General features: G+C 37.9%; 1 protein-coding gene across 1 annotated transcript; it reads left to right on the top strand.

Moving 5' to 3' along the window:
• Nucleotides 1–1186: 1186 nt before the first annotated feature.
• On the top strand, nucleotides 1187–7448 carry adoa (2-aminoethanethiol (cysteamine) dioxygenase a). The gene is made up of 2 exons (XM_057826312.1): nucleotides 1187–1765; nucleotides 6252–7448. Exons 1-2 carry the CDS (start codon nucleotides 1430–1432, stop codon nucleotides 6687–6689), a joined length of 774 nt encoding a protein of 257 aa, XP_057682295.1. The 5' UTR covers nucleotides 1187–1429; the 3' UTR covers nucleotides 6690–7448.
• The last annotated feature ends 14789 nt before the right edge of the window (nucleotides 7449–22237 follow it).

The raw sequence follows: 22237 nt of genomic DNA on the forward strand, positions 1-22237 counted from the left end.
CTGGGATGCGAGCTCCAACTCCGTCCAAATAGTACTGCCGTGTATCAGTTTAGCTGCTGTAAAGCAAATGTCGTGTGTGCCGCAAATGTAAACAAAGCGCTGCAGAAACATGTAACATGACATCTCGCTCTTTTGAGTTAATCATTTTCACAGTGTGCAACAAACCATATAACATTAGCAATCACTTTTTAAATTAATTTAACTTATTTGTCTGCTCAATTACAGTCACATTAGATAATCAAAACTTATTGGCACTTATTAACACTTATCAATTTTTATATGCACATTCCTGTTGTAATGAAATAACAATAATATTCTCTAGCCACAAATATTATTCAAAATCTTTCCTTCCAAGTTTTTTTTTAGGATTAAGTATAATAATGTATTGCTTAAAATAAGGCTTTTAAGATTATTTTCAGCTAGCTATTTTTCTTTCAAGAAGTCTGAGAGAAATACACTTAAAGCGCTGGCAGATAATTTCACTTATTTCCATTAGATTTACACTTAAAACTGACTAGTTTTAAGGAGGTGTGTTTTGCAGTGTATTAATGTTATATATGTTAGGAATGGCTTACTTTTAAAGGCATTTTTGTGCAACTTAGGTATCTGTCATTATTTAGATGTTGGAATTGAATACTTGTTCATATTTTATGTTGAAAAAAAGAGCAATAAATCATATTTTTTGCACAGTAATATTTTCTTTTGTGTATACTTAAAAATTTTACATAAATCTTTTAATAGAATTATCGGCTTTGACATTATCGGTTCGGTTGGAATGAGGAGGTATTTATCGGTTGAAAAATGTATTATCGTGCATCACTAATAAATCTACAATTAATTGATCTTTCTTTTCAAGTGAAGGGCGGAAGGAAGAGGAAGGTATGCGTTGAGTTCAATGGCCTATCTGGCTTTCCTCTTTTCGTCTATTGGTTGCCGCCATCATTGATGGGGAATGTAGTCTCATTGGTGATATCATGATCAATTTATGTCATGTCGAAGCAAAATTCATCCAGATTCTGTGAGCGAAATGTTGCCCACTTTTAAAAACACCAATTTAGTAAAATGTTTCAAAAATATTGAACATTTGAAGACGATTAAACGAATACAGCAATTGAAATAAAACTCATTTCCCCACAATCCTAAGCGTTTGTTGCGCAGGCTCCGCGAGAGCAGGCAGCCAGGCAACGATAGCATCTTAGAAAATGACCAAAAGAAGGACACTATATGGCGATAAAATTGGGAGTTATTACTACGAAAGCCACGTTTTTCACCCAAACATCGATTTTCTATCTTTAGATAAGGTGGACCCACAGACTCTGGGCAACATTCTTTGACATTGGGTAGTTCGCGAGGCATTTAAAACGGGTTTCATCTGCGGCGGAAAAGGTGCACCCTTAGCCGTTTTTTTTTTTCTCTCCCATCGACAAGAATGTCGCGAAACAACAAAAATCCTCTTATCCAGAAAATAGCAAAACAAGCCTTCACGACTTTTAAAGGTTTGAAATGCTCGGAACACGGAGATAGTAAAGTTTTTGCAGAAAAACAGGCCAAGCTCATTTCCTTAGTGACCGCGCTTCGGGCTAATGATCTCAAGATCGCTCCCCGGGAAAACAAAGCGACCTCCGGGACATCGGAGCTTGAGCCTCCCCCTGTCACCTACATGCACATTTGTGAGACGGACGTGTTCAGCATGGGGATATTCCTACTCAGAACCGGAGCCTCCATACCTCTCCACGACCATCCAGGCATGAACGGGATGCTGAAGGTCTGGGATGCTCCTATTTGCGTATTTTATGTTTTGATAGTGTTTATCTAAGACGCTACTGTTATCAGAGGTGGGAAGAATAACCAGTTTTACTTAAGTAAGAGTAGCGTCACGTCAAAATAGTATTACTCAAGTCAAGGGCGTAAATGTGTTCTCAATATTGGTAGGGAAGATATTACTGCATGACCTGCATGTACGCTTTTTACTGGGGATGGGATATTAAGAAGACCAAACAGATCGAGTGAACTGGGGTCAGGGCTACATTTTTCACCAATATGAACTTATTTAATGGAGAGGGCTAAATGATTCATGCAAAATAAATCTGTATTGACTTATACTACTTTCACACTGCAAATTTAAAACGTCTTAATCTGATTTAAAAAAAAAAAAAAAAAAAAAAAAAAAAAAAAAAAAACTAGTTGAATAATTTTCTCCATCTTGTTTTGAGTGTTAAAGGCTAGTTAACAGATTAACAGAATTCACACAGATTAATGTTATGCTAATTGATGCAGGTAGGACTTTCAGTAGCAAAATTAGTGGTGTGTTCCCGACCTACACAACATTAACTTTTTTACATTACTAACAGTGGCTGCTGCTGGCAGAAAAAAAAACGTCTAATATCGTTCGTCTTCGAAGGGGGCGTGGGAGGGGGCATGTTGTATTTCTGTCGTGAATGCTTTATTGTGTGGGTGTGGGGGGGTGTCAAGTCATCAGCCAATTAAACGTGTATTTTAGGGAAATAATGGTCTGGTACATTCAGCAAGTGAAAAGGGGTCAATCTGAACATAATTAAAGAACTGTAATTCACTTAATAGGTGTAGGGTCAATTTTATCTTTACAACATATGGGAAGACAATCTACAATCTAGCAATCTAATTACCTATGTAACTGAAGTCATTATATAATGCAAATAAGGTTGCTTAAAAGTTGGTGGAGACAATTTGAGCATCCTGAAAGTTGGTGGTGTTATGTCCCTATGCAAACCTACGCCCTTGACTCAAGTAATAGTAAAAATAGTCATCCAAAAAATGTTCTCAAGTAGGAGACTGGGGCAGGGGCGTAACTACCCATTCTTGTCAGAGTATACAAAATGAAAAGTGCCCCCCACGTCCCAACCGGCCCTGACCCAGCAGACACAATTTCGTTTGTGCTGCTATTGTTTTTGAGATAGGAACAATTCTTTTACTGGTCAGTCTGAGGTCAACCAGCCCCCCATTTTGATTAAAAATGTCTAAAAATAGTTTCAATCATTTTTGCTACGTTTGTGCTGCTATCGTTGAGGGATATTGAGATTTTAATGGCGTACCGCACGCAGCACGTCACTTTTGCTTATTAATATTCATATTAGCAATATTCACGTTAGCAATTGTCACTCGGCGGGTCAGGCTCGCATTTTTCCCTAATGCTAAATGCATGTAAATAGTGTACGAACGAGATGTTTACTGAGCTAAACCTACCAATTCTGTTCGAAAATGATGTCCCTGTTGCCAAATACACTGGTAAAGATGTGGAAGAACATACCAATGTTTATTAACCCTTTAACACCGAAGCCTATTTTGGCCGAATTTGCATGCATTTCATGTTGCCTTTATATTTCAAAGAAAAAATTGTTTACACTGGCCAAATTGGGTCCCTTTTTTCAGGACACCTTGAACTTCATGTCTAAACTGTTGTTTTCTTCACTGACCAATTATAATCCACATTTTGGACCCAAAAGGACAAAAAATCCCAAAATCTTTTTTCAAAATTTGTAATGTTGACGTCCCATTGACAACCAAACATGCTCGACCAACCGTTTTGAAGCCTGATAATATTTATTCAACTTGTTAGGATAAACATTCAATAGAAAAAAATAAGATTGAATAGTTTTATGTTTGACAATTCAACACAAACAGCAGGTATGGTCATAGGCGTTTTTGGCCTTTACACATACTATGGTCAAAACAGGCTATATAGTGTGCAAAATAGTGAGAAAAAAATGTATATATATCATCTAACACAAAAAGGGTTTGGAAGATATCTCTTTGTGAAGTTAGGTGTTGTACCCAACACCTTATCAAAAGTATATAAGTACATGCAATCAAGCTTCTCGCACACACATCTACATAAAAATTGAAAAGATTATATTGAAGAAAAAATATATATAACATTGAAAAAAAGTATTTTAAAAAATATTGACAAGTAGTTCAATTTCTTGGATTTTTCAGGCATGCGACCCAATAAAGTTTTTTTTGTTTTTGTTTTTTGCGCACTCAATAAAGCTTCTTCTTGAACAGGTCACGGAGCTGCGTCACACACAACGTCACACAGCCTACTCTTTCGCCGTTTGCGCTCTACTGTCACTTCTACTCGCCGAGACATCAGAGGAAAACAACGACAAATACGACTCATCTTCTTCCTTGAGTTAATGAAATAATGCATTAGCTTGTGCTAAATGTAGTTTTAGATTCATTCTGCACGTTTCAAAGTCGCTCGCTCAAACCAACCGGTGTTGTGCATTTTTCGGCACAGAACACCGGCCGCTGCTTGCTTCGCATGCCTCCCTTTCAATAGTTGGCGCCTCGCTCGGAAATTTATTAAAAATGATCACATTCGGTTCGTCCTTCCTGACATCACAACGACTCTTGGGATAAGTAGTCTTTTGTGCTGCTTTCGCTTTTGAAAAAGGACAAGAAATGATGACAATATGGAGATGGATACATGGTCCATGCAGCATTTTCATGCATATTTATGAGTGCAATAAAACTATCAAACTCAAATGACATTATCTCCCGTTTTTCTTGGCCGATTGACTTCAAATAAAAACTGGTGTGGACATCAACTTCCGCACTTTCAAACGAGACCAACCAGCAGCACGTGGGTGATGTAATTACAGCGTGACGAAGCTTCAAAGACGATATGCGTAAACGCGTCGCTGCCGACACGTTCGGTGTTAAAGGGTTAAAGAGATGGTTGAGTGTAGAGGGCTGAAAAAGAGCCGACCTGATCCAGAGGTAGCTTTTTATCGACACCTTTTTCTTGTGTGCATTACCTTACGCCACTGACGATGACATTCTCCTGTTTCAACAATCTATCCTTTACCACCATATGCCCTGTCTTTCTTATATATTATATTGTCTGGTTGTCTTATGTCTCTGTTCGTTCTAAATGCTACTCAGTGACAGCCAACGAACACTTTTAAGTTTTTTCATTAATAAAAAAATCTTAAATTTACAATTTATTTACACTCCCCCTCTCACTAAAATTGTTATTTTTTACAACAGAAAATGTAGCAACAGTGGCAGTCAGATACCATTTTAAAAAAAAATTCACAGTCAGACAGAAGCAGCACAGCAAAACGCCACGCTAAAAAATAAGTATAAATATCAAAATGGCTTACCTCTTCGTCATCTGTAGGACCTTGGCCCCCAACAAAATGTTTACTGCATATGAAATGTGAATGCCTTCACCTTGCTGGTGTTAAACTGGTCTTTTGGACATCCGCGCAAGCAGCTTGCAGTCTCTGAGGCATGGACTTGATGAGTGAAATCATCACCTTGTCAAGAGTCAAGAATCTGCATTGGACAAGGTGATGATGCTGGAACTTTTGTTTGGTGCTGTTCCAGTGAGATTTACAAAGATGACTGCCTGAAGAAAACATCAAAATTCCCTCAGGCCTTGATAACATGGGGCTGCATGTCAGGCACTGCGGAGATGGCTGTGGTTAAATGTTCAGTAAATGCACAAGTTTACATTGAAATTTTTGACAGCTTTCTTATCCCTTCAATTGAAAATATTTTTGTAATTTTCCAAGATGACAATGCGTCATGCCACAGAGCTAAAATTGTTAAAGCATTCCTTGGAGAAAGACTCATCCGTTCAATGTCATGGCCTGCAAATAGCCCAGATCTCAACCCTGTTGAAAACCTGTAGTGGAAATTGAAAAAAAAATGGTCCACAGCAAGGCTACGACCTGCAAGGATGATCTGGCAACTGCAATCAGAGAGAGTTGGCACCAAATTGATGAAGAATACTGTTTGTCATCAAGTCCATGCCTCAGAGACTCCAAGCTGTCATAAAAGCCAAAAGTGGTGCAACTAAATACTAGAGATGTGTTTTGATTGTTATTTCTTTGTTTCTCATGATTCCATATATTTTTCCTCAGAATGGAGTGATTCTATATTCATTTCTATGCACTTGCTTTATAAAAGTAACATTTACTGACCACCACGATGTTTTTTATTCATTTTGTTCAGTGTTTCTGAATGCGAAAGAGTTGCACTTTTGAACTAATCCATTATTATGTTTGTTCTACATGATAAAATATCTGATTGAGTGCTTATCAGAGACTGGTGATTCCATACTTTTTGCTAGGGGTTGTAAGTATTACGGTCCAAAAGACTAAGACGAAAGTTAAAAGGGCCGCCAAAAACAATACTGGTGAATAGATAAGCAGTAAAGAAAAAAAATACCTTGGCTTGGTTTCAAATTCATCTTCTTTCTTCAGGTCCTCTACGGGAAGGTGAACGTCAGTTGCTTCGATAAGTTAGAAAGTGGTCAGACAGTCGGCAGTGCCCTTCCTCGCTTTGAGACCCCACCGGCTCCGTTCCAACGCGCTTCTCTGCGACGTTCCTTGCTCCGATCGGTGACTGAGTACTCGGAGAACAGCGGACCGTGCCTCCTTACGCCGTTACGGGATAATCTCCACCAAATCGACACAGTGGACGGACCCGCCGCTTTCCTCGACATACTGGCGCCGCCGTACGATCCGGACGACGGGCGGGACTGTCACTATTACAAAGTTCTGAAAACTGTGGCAGATAACCAGGAGCTGCAGGAAGAGGAGCGGGGGAAAGAGAAAGAAATGTGGCTTTTAGAAATTCCTCAGCCGGAGGACTTCTGTTGTGGAGGAGAGCCTTACCCGGGTCCCGTAGTTTCTGTGTGAAAACCCGTGGAACTATAGCAGTACTGCAATGCGTATTGTGACATTAACTCATTTCATTTATGAACAGGGAAGACAAATATCAGGGTCGTTCATACCTTGAGTGCTTTATTAAAAAGCTACAAAGAAAGTAAATTAAGTTGAGGTTAGTGACATACTCTACGCAGTGGAAATTCAACTATTTAGTATTGGATTGTAATTGTGATTTTCCAGAAGGATGTCACTTTTTTTTTTTTTTTTTGGACCATTTTGCCTTGTACACATGAATGTAATCTTGAAGTAGAATTTACTCTGAAAGATCTGATTGCTCAGAGCTTGTATCTCCAAGTTGAAATACCTTGGACTAACAGAGGTGTTGATTACTTAAATCAGAGCACATTATTTGAGTTCTCGTCGCAGAACAATAAGCTTTAAAATACTTTTGCAATGCATAATCACTAGTTTTATCCTTATTTATTCCCAGCTAAAGATGTTTTTTTAGCAAATGCTATACACATTTCATGATGTTTTTTTTTTCATATATTTACCTAAAGGAGTTTTATTGTGTGTGAATGGCTTGGGTTAGCAGTGTTGCAACGATGACACAATTTCTTTGTTTGCTGCCCTTTGATTTAAATTGTAATCAATAAGTAAAGTGCATCTTAAAATGTTGAAAAGTCAAGTCAGATTATTGTCTTTGTATAATATATTGCATCCGGGAATTATTTCTTGGCAATTTATTCTCGGGTGTAAGGGAAAGCTAAATATAATTTCGGTTCAGTTATTTGGAGTGCTCAGATTGGTTAATGTTCGGTACAAAAAACTGCGGGGAAAAATACTTTGAATGCTTTTATTTTTCAAAATGTAAACAATAGAACTTGTGTAAATAAATAAAAGTGAGGGTGATATTTCAAATGAATTACCCTCAATTCCTAAAATTAATGAAATTAATGCATTATTAATTGGGGTGCACGATATCCATTTTTTGAAACCGATATCGATAACTTCCTGCTCATCAAGGCCGATACCGATACGATAACCGATAATATATAATTTTTCAATGTATAATCACCTGAGTTTTTGAACACCTGTAGGTCAAAAATACTAGTGGTTGATTCAGCTTAGATTTGCCTTTGACCGAACCAGAATTTTCATGATGACATGAACATTATTAAAATGAACAAAACAAAGACAGTAACAAAACTTTGCATACTGGAAAAACAGGAGTGGAAACAAACGCACAAATCCCAATCAGACACCGTGCCAAAAATATTATTAATAGGGCCGATAATATATTATGTTATTAGATTTATTGGGATGACGTCATAATTCCTATTATCGGACCGATAATTATCGTGCACCTCTAATTATTAAGATTATAAAATTCAAATAACGTTGAACCCTTAGCTGCAAAAATTTTTATTTTTAAACACAACAACTATACAAACAAAAACAGGCTCTTGACAGTACAGTATTGTAGAACGAAACTAATAGTATATGTAACACTCTATATACCACAATTTACAAAATCCTAGTTGTTCACTGTATGTTGGCATTCACGCACACACATACAAATACACGATCATGGAGCTTCACAAAGCAATATTAACTCAAAAAATGACATTAAATTGAGGGATATTCGCTTATGAATCACCTTCATAGACCTATACCAAAGAAGAAACTCAATCATCCGAAGTTTAAAACAAGGTTTTGTCTTAAACTGGAATCCACTGTCCATGTTGAAAGATCAATTTGTTGGGACTGCAGCCAGCACATTACTGTTTCTCCCTCCAGGACTGCAGGTCTGAATGCACAAATCTGATTTTTTTTCGTGCTATTTCGACTCGAATGAGGCATTAACTTTACGGTCTGAACGGGACAGGTCTCATAGAAATGGACCATTTCGAATCCGATCTAAGTCACTAGGCTAGGTTCGTACTGCAAAAATGTGGCCCAGAGCAGATTTAAACCCCATATGGCAGTGACCCAGATCAGATTTGAAATGGTCCACTTCTATGTGACTTGTCACGTTCAGACCGTCAAGTTAATGCCTCACTCGAGTCTGAAAAACACAAATAAATCGGATTAGTGCAATAAGACCTGCTGTATGAACCTAGCCTAGGCTAGACTCCAGGTCTCAATGCACAATTCTGATTTTTTTTTCCCATATCTGTTTTTTGGGCGTACCCGTTCAGGTTGTCCATTAAGCCCGTTTAAGTGTCACGCTTCCACACTAATTCGCAGTCCGAGATGAGTTGAGCAAACTGACCGTCATGCGCAAGAGCATCAAAACAAATCTCAGGTAGCTGACCGATGTTGAAAAGACGTTGGATCAACATTCCGCTGTCAATCTTATATCGTTGAATCAACGTCACTTTTGCACCCTCAATTAATGTCGTTTCAACGTTGAAATCCTTACAAAACCTAAACGTCATTTCAGTTATTAAAAATATTGGAAGAACGCTGAATCAATGTTATGTTTTCGACCAAAACGCCCGCTCATCCATGATTCAATGTCTTTTCAATCACATTTCCCGGTCAACCATAAATCAACTATTTGCCCTCATTAGTTCATCAACTAAAAGAATAATGTTAACCCAACCATCGCCTGACGTACCATCAGATGACGTTGAAACAACAACTTGACGTCGAAAGTTTCGACTATGGGACTATTACTATGGGTCTTTTCTGTGAGGAGATACAGCTCTTAGCCCCGCCCAGGTTGGTTTGGGGACATTTCGGGGACAATATCAGGTCACTTCCTGTTGATTTGGGGACGTTTGGGGGACACGTCCTGGCCATATCAGGTCATTTGGGGACATTTGGGGGACACGTCCTATTGATATCTGGTCATTTCCTGTTGATTTGGGGACATCTGTTTTTTTGCCATTGAAAAGAATGGGAAATTTGGACGTCCATGGCCGTCAATGGCATCGACTTACATATGTGTCAATTGAATCCAAGTACATTGGCATCAATAGAATCAACAAATATGGCCATCAATGGCATTAAACAAAGCAAATGCCATTGAAAATGAATAGGAAATTTGGACGTCCATGGCTGTCAATGGCATTGATATCCATATGCGCCAATGGAATCGGGGACATTTGGGGGACACGTTCTCTTGATTTCTGTTCATTTCCAGTTGATTTGAAAACATTTATTTGCCATTGAAAATGAATGGGAAATTTGGACGTCCATGGCCGTCGATGGCATCGACTTACAGTACATATGTGTCAATGGAATCCAAGTAAGTTGGCATCAATAGAATTGACATACATGGCCGTCAATAGCATCTGTCTAAATTGGTTTCAATGCAATGTGATGCCCATTGGAAGTGAATGGGAAATTTGGACGTCCATGGCCGTCAATGGCATCAACTTACATATGCGTCAATGGAATCCAAGTACATTGGCATAGATAGAATCGACATACATGGACGTCAATGGCAAGGACGTGCATAGTCCTTATTTGCAATTGTGTACTTGTGCGTCAATGCAATGCAGTTCTGGAAAAATGTGACCCAGATCAGATTTCAACCACATACGAAAGTGACTTAGATCAGATTTGAATTGGGCCACTATTATGTGACTTCTCCCATTCAGACCGTCAATTTAATGACTCACTTGAGTCGGAAAAACACGAAAAAATCGGATTTGTGCATTGAGACCTGCGGTATGAACCTAGCCTAAAGCGCAGTCCGAGATGAGCTGAGCAAACTGTGTGGCCCAGATCGTATTTTAACCACATACGAAAGTCACCGAGATCGGATTTGAAATGGTCCACTTTTCAATTTAATGCCTCACTTGAGTCGGAAAAACACGAAAAAAATCGGATTCGTGGATTAAGACCTGTGGTCTGAACCTGAACCCTTTTGGTCATATCGGATTTTTGGGCGTGCCCGTTCAGACTGCCTTTGTCCATTTAACCCGTTCAAGTAATATGCATGCACACTAATTCGCAGTCCGACATGCGCTGAGCAAAACTCCTCATATTGCAGTATACTCCCATTTTTGTCAAGAAAATGAGCAACCGCCCAAATACCTCGTGATTTTCTTCTTCTACTGAATAAATCGGTTATTCCATACAGGTGTGTTATGCGGAGAAAAATTAGGTTTGAAAATCAACTTCCAGTAGAGGAGCACTTGTTGATGAAAATCTGATAATTCTATTGGCAAAGAGCTGTCGTTAAAGTCGCAACGTAAGGCAGCAACAACCTGAACATGAAAAATGTGTTTGCTGGAAAGATGAACATATTCACAGAAGGCACATATATCTGGTTGCAGTGACAATATTTAGCTGATTTTGTTATGCGTAGATTCAACATTCATTGTTGGATGGTTCTGTACTAAGTGGGTTAACATATACACCTGTACAGCAATATCGACAGTGCTTAATTTGTAAATCATAAGGTGCCGAAACGCAAAGTACATATGACAGCGCAAGGATGATGAGACGGGCACAGGTACCGGAACCTACGCAGAAAATGGTGCTGAAAACAACACGCAAATGCCCACTTTCCATACTGTGGGCTGTATAAGCCTCAATTTCAGATAATATCCATGGTATAAATGTTATGACAACAATTTACAATTATTTAGGCTATACTCTTTACAGCACAGGCAATTGGCCACATAACCACAGGTGGGACTTACAGTAATGTACAATCTAACTTGTAAAAATAAAAATCTGAGATTACAATAAATAACACAAACCCATTCTTTTGCGAGTTTCATCCCCTCCGTCTTCTCTGGCCCCAAAGTTCCCAGCCCATACCCGAATTTCCCATAAGGGTACTGGCCTGTTGCTCCGGCTGTTGGTGGTCCACCTAGCTGACTGGTGGCGCTGTAGCTGGCCCCCACTCCAGGTGGCGCTGAACCTGACCAGCTTCTGCCACAGTAGCAGCCTGCTGCCCTGGCTTGGCTGGCTGTCAGTGAACCCGGCTAGCTGCAGCGAGCCTCCTGCTGTTAGCATGCCTCCTCCGTTAGCATGATGGCTGCAGCTGCCCTCATCGACGGTTGTTGCTTTTCTGACTCGTAGAACCATCTTCTTTCTTTTTGAAAAAAAGACAGTAAATACAACTGTCTTTTTGGCATGTCGAAATACCATTTGATCCTGGCTGCTTGCTCCCCAGATGCTGCAAATTTCCCTTTTTTTTTTTTTTTTTTTTTTTAATGTCAGGGGCTTGATTTGTTGGTCCTGCTTTTCAGTGCATCAACAAATCTCCGACTCTTTCAAATGACATTAAATTTTTATAAACAAAATGCAATTCTTGGGATTTGTTCTGTAATAATTTTATGCATATTATTATTGTTATTTTTACTGTAATGCCAGTAACTATGCATGGTCCCTTTAAGAGCTGTGAAGTAGTAGGAAGCGAGGGGGAGACAGACGAGAAGCAAAAGTTAGTGGTCGACTGTGGCAGCAGTCCGCTGTTATTTTGTTTATTGTTTTTTTTTTTTTATAGGTGCCACAATAAAGTAAAGAAAGCCATCTTCGACTCCTCTCCTTCTTTCACACATTTGGAGCTATTACATTTCTTAAAAATGTTTTTATAGTTTTATTATTATTTTCTACATATGAGAGGTGCCAGATCTGCCCAAATAAGTCCCGGAACACGGGGAGGCCAAAATCAAGAGGTGCCGGATCTTGTTCTGGCAGGATCCGGCACAAATTAACCCCTGAATATCGATACAATTTTGGATTTATTCTCCTGCCTTTGGAAGTGAAAAGGGATTCACCGCGCTACCACTGGTTGTAGCGTCTTCCGTAAGAATGTCTTCTAGATTAGGCGTCTCGCTTGCATTTTCATGATGCCATTTTTCATGTCTACAAGCTCGGTGTTTGACAATATATCGAAAAGTAGATATATTGCGACACTTTGTACACTGCAAAAACACAACTCCTTAAAACTAGTCAAAATCCCTCATTTTCAGTGTGAATCTACTAGAAATAAGTAAAATTATCTACCTCTACTTCAAGGAAATTTTACTCAGATTTCTTGAAATAAGAAAATAGCTAGCTGAAAATAAGCTTAACAGACTTATTTTAAGCAATAAATAAGGATATTTAATCTTAAAAAAAACTTTTTTTTGTCAGAAATGTTCTTAATTCCAGAACAAATATTGTTTCAAACTATATTTTTAAGCACATTTTTCTTGATATAGGTGAAAATGATAACTTTTAGATGTATGGGCTTAATAAGAAAAAAATAGTAATATTTACTTAAAGTAAGTGGATTAACCTAACACTTTAATTTGTTAACTAGTCTTTAACACTCAAAACATGATGGAGAAAATTATTTCACTCTATTTAAGAAAAATAATCTGATTAGGACATTATAAATTTGCAGTGTAGCCCGAAAGGTTATCGCAAAGACTTCATAATGTATTGATGGGACACGGGTTGCGGGGCCGATAAATACGGGGCTTGCATTGTTGGCGAGGCCGTCAAAGCTGACTGAATGGAATCACAGACAAAGAGCTTTTTCCGTTGAAAATTATTGTGGATAAATGCTTAAACCCCTGAATTCTTTATAGATATGGACGTAAAACAGTCTCAGTTCTTAGTTGAAAGCAAAAAAAAAAAGTGCATGTAGCATTTATTTTACGTAAATATTGCTAACTATGAGACTAGTCTGTAAGGAAATTAGCGGCTGCCAAATGTAAACAACAAGCTTTTCCATTGAAAATTCTTGTGAATAAATGCTTAAATCCCTGAATTCTTTATGAATATGGATGTAAAAGTGTCATTTACGATGCTAATCTGTAAGGAAATTAGCAGCCACCCTATGTTAACAAAGAGCTTTTTCCGTTAAAAAATTATTGTGAATAAATGCTTAAATCCCTGAATTCTTTATAGATATGGACGTAAAAGAGTTTCTATTCTTGGTTAAAAGCAAAAAAAAAAAAAAAAAAAGGGCAGGTAGCATTTATTTTATTTAAATTTGTCGAAGTACAATGCTAGTCTGTTACTCAATGAGGAGGCCGCCATATGTAAACAGAGCTTTACCGGTGGAAATTCTTGTGAAGAAATGCTTAAATCCCTGAATTCTTTACAGACATGGATGTAAAAGAGTCTCAATACTTGATTAAAAGCAACAAAAGGGCAGTTTGCATTTACTTTATGTAAATATGTCAAAGAATGATGCTAGTTCGTAGCGGTTAATTTCTCCCATTGATTTTTTTCACATTTCGAAATGCATGCATGGTAATAAAAATATAATAATTACCTTGAATCCTTGAACAAATCCCTCCTGAGACAATCCTTCCGGTTTGTATGCGGTACAGCTTTCGTACTTTTTCAGTCCTAAATCAGGCGTTGGATCACTTGCATGTGTTGACTCTGCGATCGACTGCGAATAACTGAAACGGACTGTAGGGCGGCCGCCAACTTAAAGGCGTTGCGCAGTAAAGGTGGAATCTGACCTGTCATTTATTATGAAGTCTATGGTTATTGATATGCTCACGCCAAGAATCGATTTATCATTTCAAAATTCTGTCACTGTTTTAAAAAAAAAAAAAAGAATCAACACGTTGCTCCTAAAATCTAGTAATTAAACAACTCGGTCAGCACCTACAGGACAATAATTTATTTGAACATTTCCAGTCTGGCTTTCATAGCACTGAAAGTGCATTAGTCAAAGTAACAAACGACTTGTTACTAGCTGCTGACGATGGATTAGTCTCGATCCTGGTTCTGTTGGACCTGAGTGCAGCCTTTGACACAATCGACCATAATATCTTATTGCAGAGACTAGAATGTGACATAGGCATTAGAGGAGCAGCCCTCTGCTGGTTTAAATCATATTTATCTAATAGGTACCAGTTTGTCAATGTAAACCAGCAATCATCACCGTACTCTAGAGTTAGTTATGGTGTGCCGCAAGGGTCGGTCCTCGGGCCCATCCTGTTTACGTTGTATTTGCTTCCTCTGGGTAATACTGTATCATCAGTAAACATAGCATTAACTTTCATTGTTACGCTGACGACACACAACTGTATTTATCAATTAAACCTGAGGAGATCAGGCAAGTGGATAAACTAAGCACTTGCGTCCGATATATTAAAACCTGGATGAGCTCTAACTATTTTCTACTTAACCCTGAATAGACAGAAGTCCTTATAATCGGCCCAAAAAAGTGTGAGAGACTCTTTAACTGCCCAGATAGTCACTCTGGACAACGTAAGTGTAGCCTCCAGCACCACAGTTAAAAACCTAGGAGTTCTATTTGACCCAGACTTATCGTTTAAAGCTCATATTAAACAAACCTGCAGAATGGCCTTTTTCCACCTGCGCAATATAGCCAAAATTAGAAATATTTTATCTAAAAACGATGCAGAAAAATCAATTCACGCGTTCGTTATATCTAGATTGGATTACTGTAACTCCCTACTTGCAGCTTGTCCTAAAAGTTCTCTAAAAGGTCTTCAGCTAGTCCAAAACGCAGCAGCAAGACTCTTAACAGGAACTAATAGAAGAGAGTACATCACTGCTGTGCTTCAGGCCCCTCACTGGCTTCCAGTCAAGTTTAGAATTCAATTTAAAATCCTTCTTCTTACTTTTAAGACCATTAATCGGTTGGGGCCATCGTATCTCACCGATGCTCTGGTTCCATACCGCCCACAACAGAACACTCCGCTCTCAGAATGCAGGTCTACTGGTAGTTCCCAGGGTTTCTAAAAGTACTGTCGGAGCTAGAGCCTTTAGTCACCAAGCCCCTATTTTATGGAATCAGCTTCTAGCTAGTATTAGAGAAGCTGAGACAGTCTGTACATTTAAAGGGTATGTCAACCCCTGGGGAAATGTTAATATTCCATCATTTATCCATAAACGCATGCCGTTTGTATTCATATCATGCCACTTCGTGTAATTACACACAAGAAAATGAGAGAAATTTGGATCGATTGTCAAGCTAAAACGACCGGTGCCCGAGATCTGGCAGATTGTGTGCGTGACGTCATTACAAGTGAAGAGAGTGCCACCGGCCACTAGGGGGGCAGGGCCTGTCTGCATCAATATAATTCCTTCTAGTGAGGGGAGAATTAGGGGTATTTTGTGCTGTTTATGCTGTTGCATTGTGTTTATCCTGCTCTGCACATATTCCAGGTTCCCTCATGAAGAAACACCCCTCGTTGTCAATAAAAGTGAATTCAGACTTGACAGTGAGGGGTGTTTTTTCAACAAGAAAAAGACTCAGTGCTTTAATACTGAATGGCGGCGATGAGGGGAGACAATTTTGTTTCTAGTTCCAGCGACGAATCCGACGTAGAAGGACGTAACGAATGTTCATCTAATGTTGACGAGGAGAGTTCCGAAGCTTTAATTGGTGTTTTAGGTTACGAATTTGAGCTCAAACGAACGCAAATGCAGCGTAATGAAACGGTCATTGAGAGGAGCAATGACACTGATGAAACATCGGATATGATATGTTTTTTATTATAGAAGAGTACTCACTCTGGCCATTTCCAGCTTAGCAACTACCCTCCTTTGCTTTGCCTGGGGTGGTGAGGTGGTCTCATCAGTGGCAGTCTTCGTCCTCTTTCTTCGTGTCTTGGGACATTTAGGTGGCTGTGTGTGTATGGTGGGCACCCCATCTCCTTTGAGCAGCAATCTTTTAGCAAAACCCGATTTCACTTGTCCATAGTTCAAGAAGCTTTCAGGTGGAAAATGCGCACCATGCAAAACCGTGCCGGAGGCTGAGTCTGGAAAATTGCGTAGTCCAGCTCTTTTTTTCGCGTTCGGGAACTCATGGATACTATATTCCGATAAATAGCTATTTGTACACCACATAGCAGAGCAGTTTTGAACCATTTTAGTGATGTTTTGGTCAAACAAACCTGAACGCTACTCTCTCGTCGATAAAAAACAATGGCACCTGGCTCCGCCTCGACTTTCATTCACTTGTAGTGACGTCGCCGCCCCATTCGGCTGTTTCCGGAACACTTTTGGAAATGTTCGTCATTTTCGACCTATTTTCGATAATTGCTCATTAATGTGATTGATTTCTTTGTTAACGGTTCTATTGATGTCTCACACCCCCTTTGCGTTTTCATACCCTTTAAGATTAGACTGAAAACGTTCCTATTCGACAAAGCTTATTGTCACGCTAATTGAAGTCGGACTAGACTCACAGTTCAGTCTAAGCTGCATTAGAAGCTTTAATGCAGGGGGAAGTACAGCCACTGAGTTCTATCTCCTTTTTCTCACTCTACCTACCACTTGTCATACTTTATTTCTATTTTCCAATGTTAATATCTAGTTGACTAGTCTCTTCATCACTTGTCAGCCGGTGTCCCCTTTCCCCCTTTTCCTCTGGGGAGGGGCTATTTTTCAGCTGCAGTCTCCTGACTATCTGGACCCCTGGCTGTATGGTCGTCCTCGTCGCCACCTCCGTCTGATGTGGCTAGATGGACCTCTTCTTGTTCCTTTACTCTATTGCATCTTTACAAACTGTAACTCCGTCTGCTAATTCCCATTGGCAGCCCGAGTGCATCCTGTCTATCCGTCCTGGGAGTGGATCTCTCCTGACTGTGGTACTCCCCAAGGTTTCTCATTTCTCCCTGAGAGTGTTGGAGTTTTTCCTTGCCGACGTGGAGGGTCAAAGGATGGGGGATGCCCAGGACTTGACCTTTATTTACTTCATCTCTATTTATTTCATCTACTGTTTCTGACTGTGCTTTCAGCTTTCCCTCTTTATTGCCTCTGCAAAGCCCTTTGAGACAACCTTGTTGTGATTTAGGGCTATACAAATAAAATTGAATTGAATTGAATTGAATTGAAAATCTTCCATTAGAATAGTGTCCATATTAACTCACTGGCTGCCATTGACAGCGCTAGACATCCAATCCATTTCCAAGACCGGGTGTTTTTGTAGCCGTGTTGTGGCTGTGTTGTGGAAGGTATGTTCTTCCTATCCCTGCATTTTCATGTGTCCGGTGCTCAAAAAATACTAAACCTAAAACCTTGCACATGAAACGACTTGTTGCCTTTGATATTGTTATTACGATGATGATGATGATAATTATGGCGATCTTTAAAATTATTTACTACAACTACTGCATCTGATGCTAGTCTGTTGCTAATCAGTACGTGTAGCATGGCACAATTATGTCAACGCATAATTGCAAGTGTTACAAGTTTTTTGTTTGTTTGTTTACAGGTGGAAAACGCTGTTAGACAAGGGAAGACAAGTTGACTTGTACGTTGATGGACATACAGTATACCGAGACTACGTGCGTTCTACTTTGATGATGGAAGGCTCGACTCCCGGGGGTGGCCGAGAGGCAGGGGCTGGACAGACGGTAGCTCGCCTTGCTGCGCACTATCACCTCGATCCCGAGATCCAACTACGAGCATTTTAACTGCAGCAGCTTTAAGATACGCTATTGGATCTGGACTTACCGAGGACAGCGGGAGAAAGCCCGTCTGAATGCCGCTGAGGGTCTCGTAATGTCGGGTGAAAGTTTGGCGAGGCTCCCTTAAGCTCTGTTGTCTGATAACACATTCCTAGTATGCTCGACCTTTGTTAATATTTTTCTCATCATTTTATGAATTGTGATTCATTGACCTGTTTTGCACATGCACCAATTGTTTTCAATAAAACAAGAAATCAAATCGTGTTGTCCAAATGTTTTATTGCGATTAATATCTGTAATAAAAAAGAATGACATACTATTTTTGTTAATATATACCGTATTGGCCCGGTTATTAGAAGGTGTTTTTTGCATTGAAATAAGACTGAAAAAGAGGGGGTTGTCTTATATTCGCAGTCTAGACATTATACCCATTCACGACACTAGATGGCGCCAGATATCATTGAAGCGATGTTCGGTCGTGACAGATCTCAGCTACTCTTTTTAGTTTAACCAGTTTGCATTATTTTATTGCAATGTTTTTCCTTATTCAGATTTGTTTCAAGACTACAGTTCCAGTTAGACTTCACTTTGATGGTTAATTCAGTTATTGTAATTTTGTTGTTTTATCACAATGGGTTGGTTTATTTACATTTCAGAAACCAGAAGCCATTCATTTACGAATGTGATTGGCTGAGAGGTTGTTATAATTTTGTCCTCGAATCATCAACGCATTGATAAGAACAATCATACAATCACATCTACGTATCATCTACGTCGTGCTGAAATAATTTTTGGAGATTCCATGAGTTCCTCCGCTTTAATTTTGTAGTTTTAACTTTGTCAACACACTGCTTACTTCAACCGCAATTCATGTTGTTTTTTCGAAACCGGAAGTCCAGAGAAGACATTTCCAAGATGGCTCCGCCCATATTTCGCTCAGGAAACTTGTCTATAAAATCCAGAGATTTATTCTGGAAGTTTTCAAAAGGTTTTAGTTGTTTTTGAAAACAAAGGTTTGAATCGAACAGTGTGTCACCTGAACCAATACACATGAAAGGTAGTATAAGCCAATACAGATTTATTTTGCATTGATCATTTAGCCTATCAATTAATTAGGTTCATATTCATGAGAAATGTAGCCCTGACCTCCGTTCACCCAATCTGTTTGGTCTTATTAATGTCCGGTCCCCAACAAAAAGTGTACATGTAGAATATGCAGTTATGTCGTCCCTGCCAATGTTTAGACCAAACCTAAGCCCTTGCTTATGACCACATGATATTTACATTTTAACCTTTTTTTTTTACCAAAGTTGCCACAATTTCCACTTTTTTTTTTTTTTTTCTATCAATAAAATTAACTTTTTTGATTTTGGCAAATGGGTGCAATGACACAGAGAGTGAACATTTTTAATGGGGTCTGAATACTTTCAGTACCCACTATATGTTTGTGTTTATGTCTATTTTTTGGCTCAACACGCCTACCTGGAACAATGGTTGAAAAAAAAAGACCAATTTGAGGATGTAAAAGAAATTATATGTTTAATTTCCACATTTTCTGCCACCATGATGCGTGTCACGCAAGGGAGACACTATTTTGGCTATATGAAACAACAAACACTTTGCATAAAAGGTCACGAGTGGGTGGGGATATAATGAGTCACAAATACCATACATGGCGCAATGTGGGATTTACCTCATCTAATTTCCAACATCATTATTAGACTTTTTCTTTCCGTACTTACCACTTTCATAGAAGAGGCGGGGGATTCATCACATCTTGTTACGCCATCAATTATGTGAGCCATCAAACAAATGTGTTTAATAAATCCCACAGCAATCATGTTTTTTCCTTCACAGTACATTATTGTTTTAACAGTTAGACACATGTACAAGCTAGTCTGTTTAACACTGACACAAAATTAAAAGTACAAAAATAGAATCTTTCAACTTTTACATAAGAACAAATATACATAGTATAAGAAGCGTCCGTCAATCAAAATATACAAAAAGGCACGAACGCGAAATACGCGTTAGAATGAACGTTAATTCACTTTTTGAATAACTTCGACCACTTTTAAAATGTTATTGCCATTATTCATTCAGGAGTCTCATTAAATTCTTTTTTGTATTCATCGCTTTGTAATCACGGATGTTGTATATTCAGTAGATTGGTGTAATTATGATTCAGTAATCATTCATAATGATGAATATTAAACCTTTCGGACAGTGGTCACTCCAGTGGATATCTTTTCAAAACTTATCATTAGCACAACTATTGACGGTATTATTGACTGTAATTTCAACTGATTCCCAGTTAAATGAATTGGACGTCTATTGCCGTCAATGGCAGCCAAAGAGTTAAGCTATGTGAGGTCACAAAAGTTTTATAAAACAATACAAACAAACAAAAATAAATGAATAAATAAAATTCTCAGAGCAAATTACACACTGGTTACACTTATTTGAATGTAAGTCTTCAGTCTTTTTAAATTTTTAATATATTTTTTAAAGCCATGAGTAACACATAAAATATATTTTCTAAATTTATTACTCATATATACTTTATCATTTTATATTACTATTAATTATGGAAGCGCATCACTGCCACCCAAAAACAAAAATCCAGTATAATATTTTCACATGATAGTTTTTACATAAGATTGTGTAAAAATATGCAAATTATCACGGGAAAAATGTGAGTTATCATGTAAAAACATGTAAACAATCATATTAAAACGTAATAACGATAAAAACATGATAATAATGTGAAAACATGATAACGATCATGTAATAACATGATAACAATCATGTAATAACATGATAACTACCACATAATAACATGATACTGGACATTTTTGTACTTCTTATGCAATACTCTTTCATGCTATTAGAATAATTGACCCCCCCCCCCCGCCCCCATAAATGCTTCGTTGAATTAATTTATTCATTTTTATATTACTATTAATTATGGAAGTGTGTTGCTGCCCCCCCAAAAACAAAAATCCAGTATGTTTTTACATGATAGTTATCACGTTTTATTTATGCAATACGCTTCCGTTCCATTACAATAATTGATTTCCACCTCAAAAATGCTTCCTTGAATTAATTTATTCATTTTTTAATTGTTTTTTTTTTTTATGGATGCGTAATGCTGACACCCATAAACAAAAATCTAGTATGATAATTTTACATGATAGTTTTAAATATTGTTGTGTAAAAATGTGAAAACTATCATTTTAAAACGTAATAACTATAAAAACATGATAATTATGAAAAATGTGGTAATGATCAAGTAATAACATGGTAATTATCGTGTAAAAACATGATAACTATCATGTAAAATGCGATAGTGGACTTCTTTGTACTTTTTTTGTTTTATGCAATATGCTTCCGTACCATGAAAAAAATTGACACCCCCCCCCCGAAAAATGCTTCTTTGAATGAATTTATTTATTTTTAGTTCTTATTGCTCGTTGCAAAATACTTGAGCAACACTGCCGTAAAATATTGTCCCAATAGACAATAATTTGAAAAAAAAAAAAAAATCATAAATCGTGGAAAAGGGTTTACGAACAATTTGTTGTTCACGTTGATATTGATACATGATAGTTACTACATTTTTACATGTGATCGTGTCAAAATGTTATAATTATCATGTAAAAATGTGATAGTCATCATGTAAAGAAATTCTTATAAATAACTACCAAAACATAATTATGTGAAAACGTGATAACGATCATGTAGTAACATGATAATTATCATGTAAAAACATGATGACTATCACATAAAAAACGATACTGGAGTTTTTTTTTTTTTTTTTTTTTTAATACAGTACGCTTTTGTAATATTAAAATACTAATTATTCCCTCTCTCCCCCAAAATGCTTCCTTGAATTAATTTATTCATTTTCCTTGAAATAATTTCTTCATTTCATTTTAAATTATTCATTAATTATTATTTCTCAGCGCAAAATACTTCTGAGCAACACTGCCGCAAAATATTGGCCTGTTGGACAATAGTAAAAAAAAAAAAAAAAAAAAAAAAAGTCATAATAATTATGTAAAAAACGTGGTAACGATCATGTAATAACGTGATAATTATAATGTAAAAACATAACGATCACGTAAAAAACTTTTTTTAATACAATACGCTTCCGTACTATTAAAATACCAATTGATCCCCCCCCCCCCCCCCCCCAAATGCTTCCGTGAATTA

The sequence above is a fragment of the Corythoichthys intestinalis genome, chromosome 21, assembly GCF_030265065.1.
Source record: "Corythoichthys intestinalis isolate RoL2023-P3 chromosome 21, ASM3026506v1, whole genome shotgun sequence".
NCBI lineage: Eukaryota > Metazoa > Chordata > Actinopteri > Syngnathiformes > Syngnathidae > Corythoichthys > Corythoichthys intestinalis.

Excerpts from the sequence above, each read along its gene's own strand:
- adoa (XM_057826312.1), top strand. The coding sequence starts at position 1,430 with ATGTCGCGAAACAACAAAAATCCTCTTATCCAGAAAATAGCAAAACAA. Across the intron at positions 1,766-6,251 it reads GCATGAACGGGATGCTGAAG|GTCCTCTACGGGAAGGTGAA; the intron begins GTCTGGGATGCT and ends TTCTTTCTTCAG.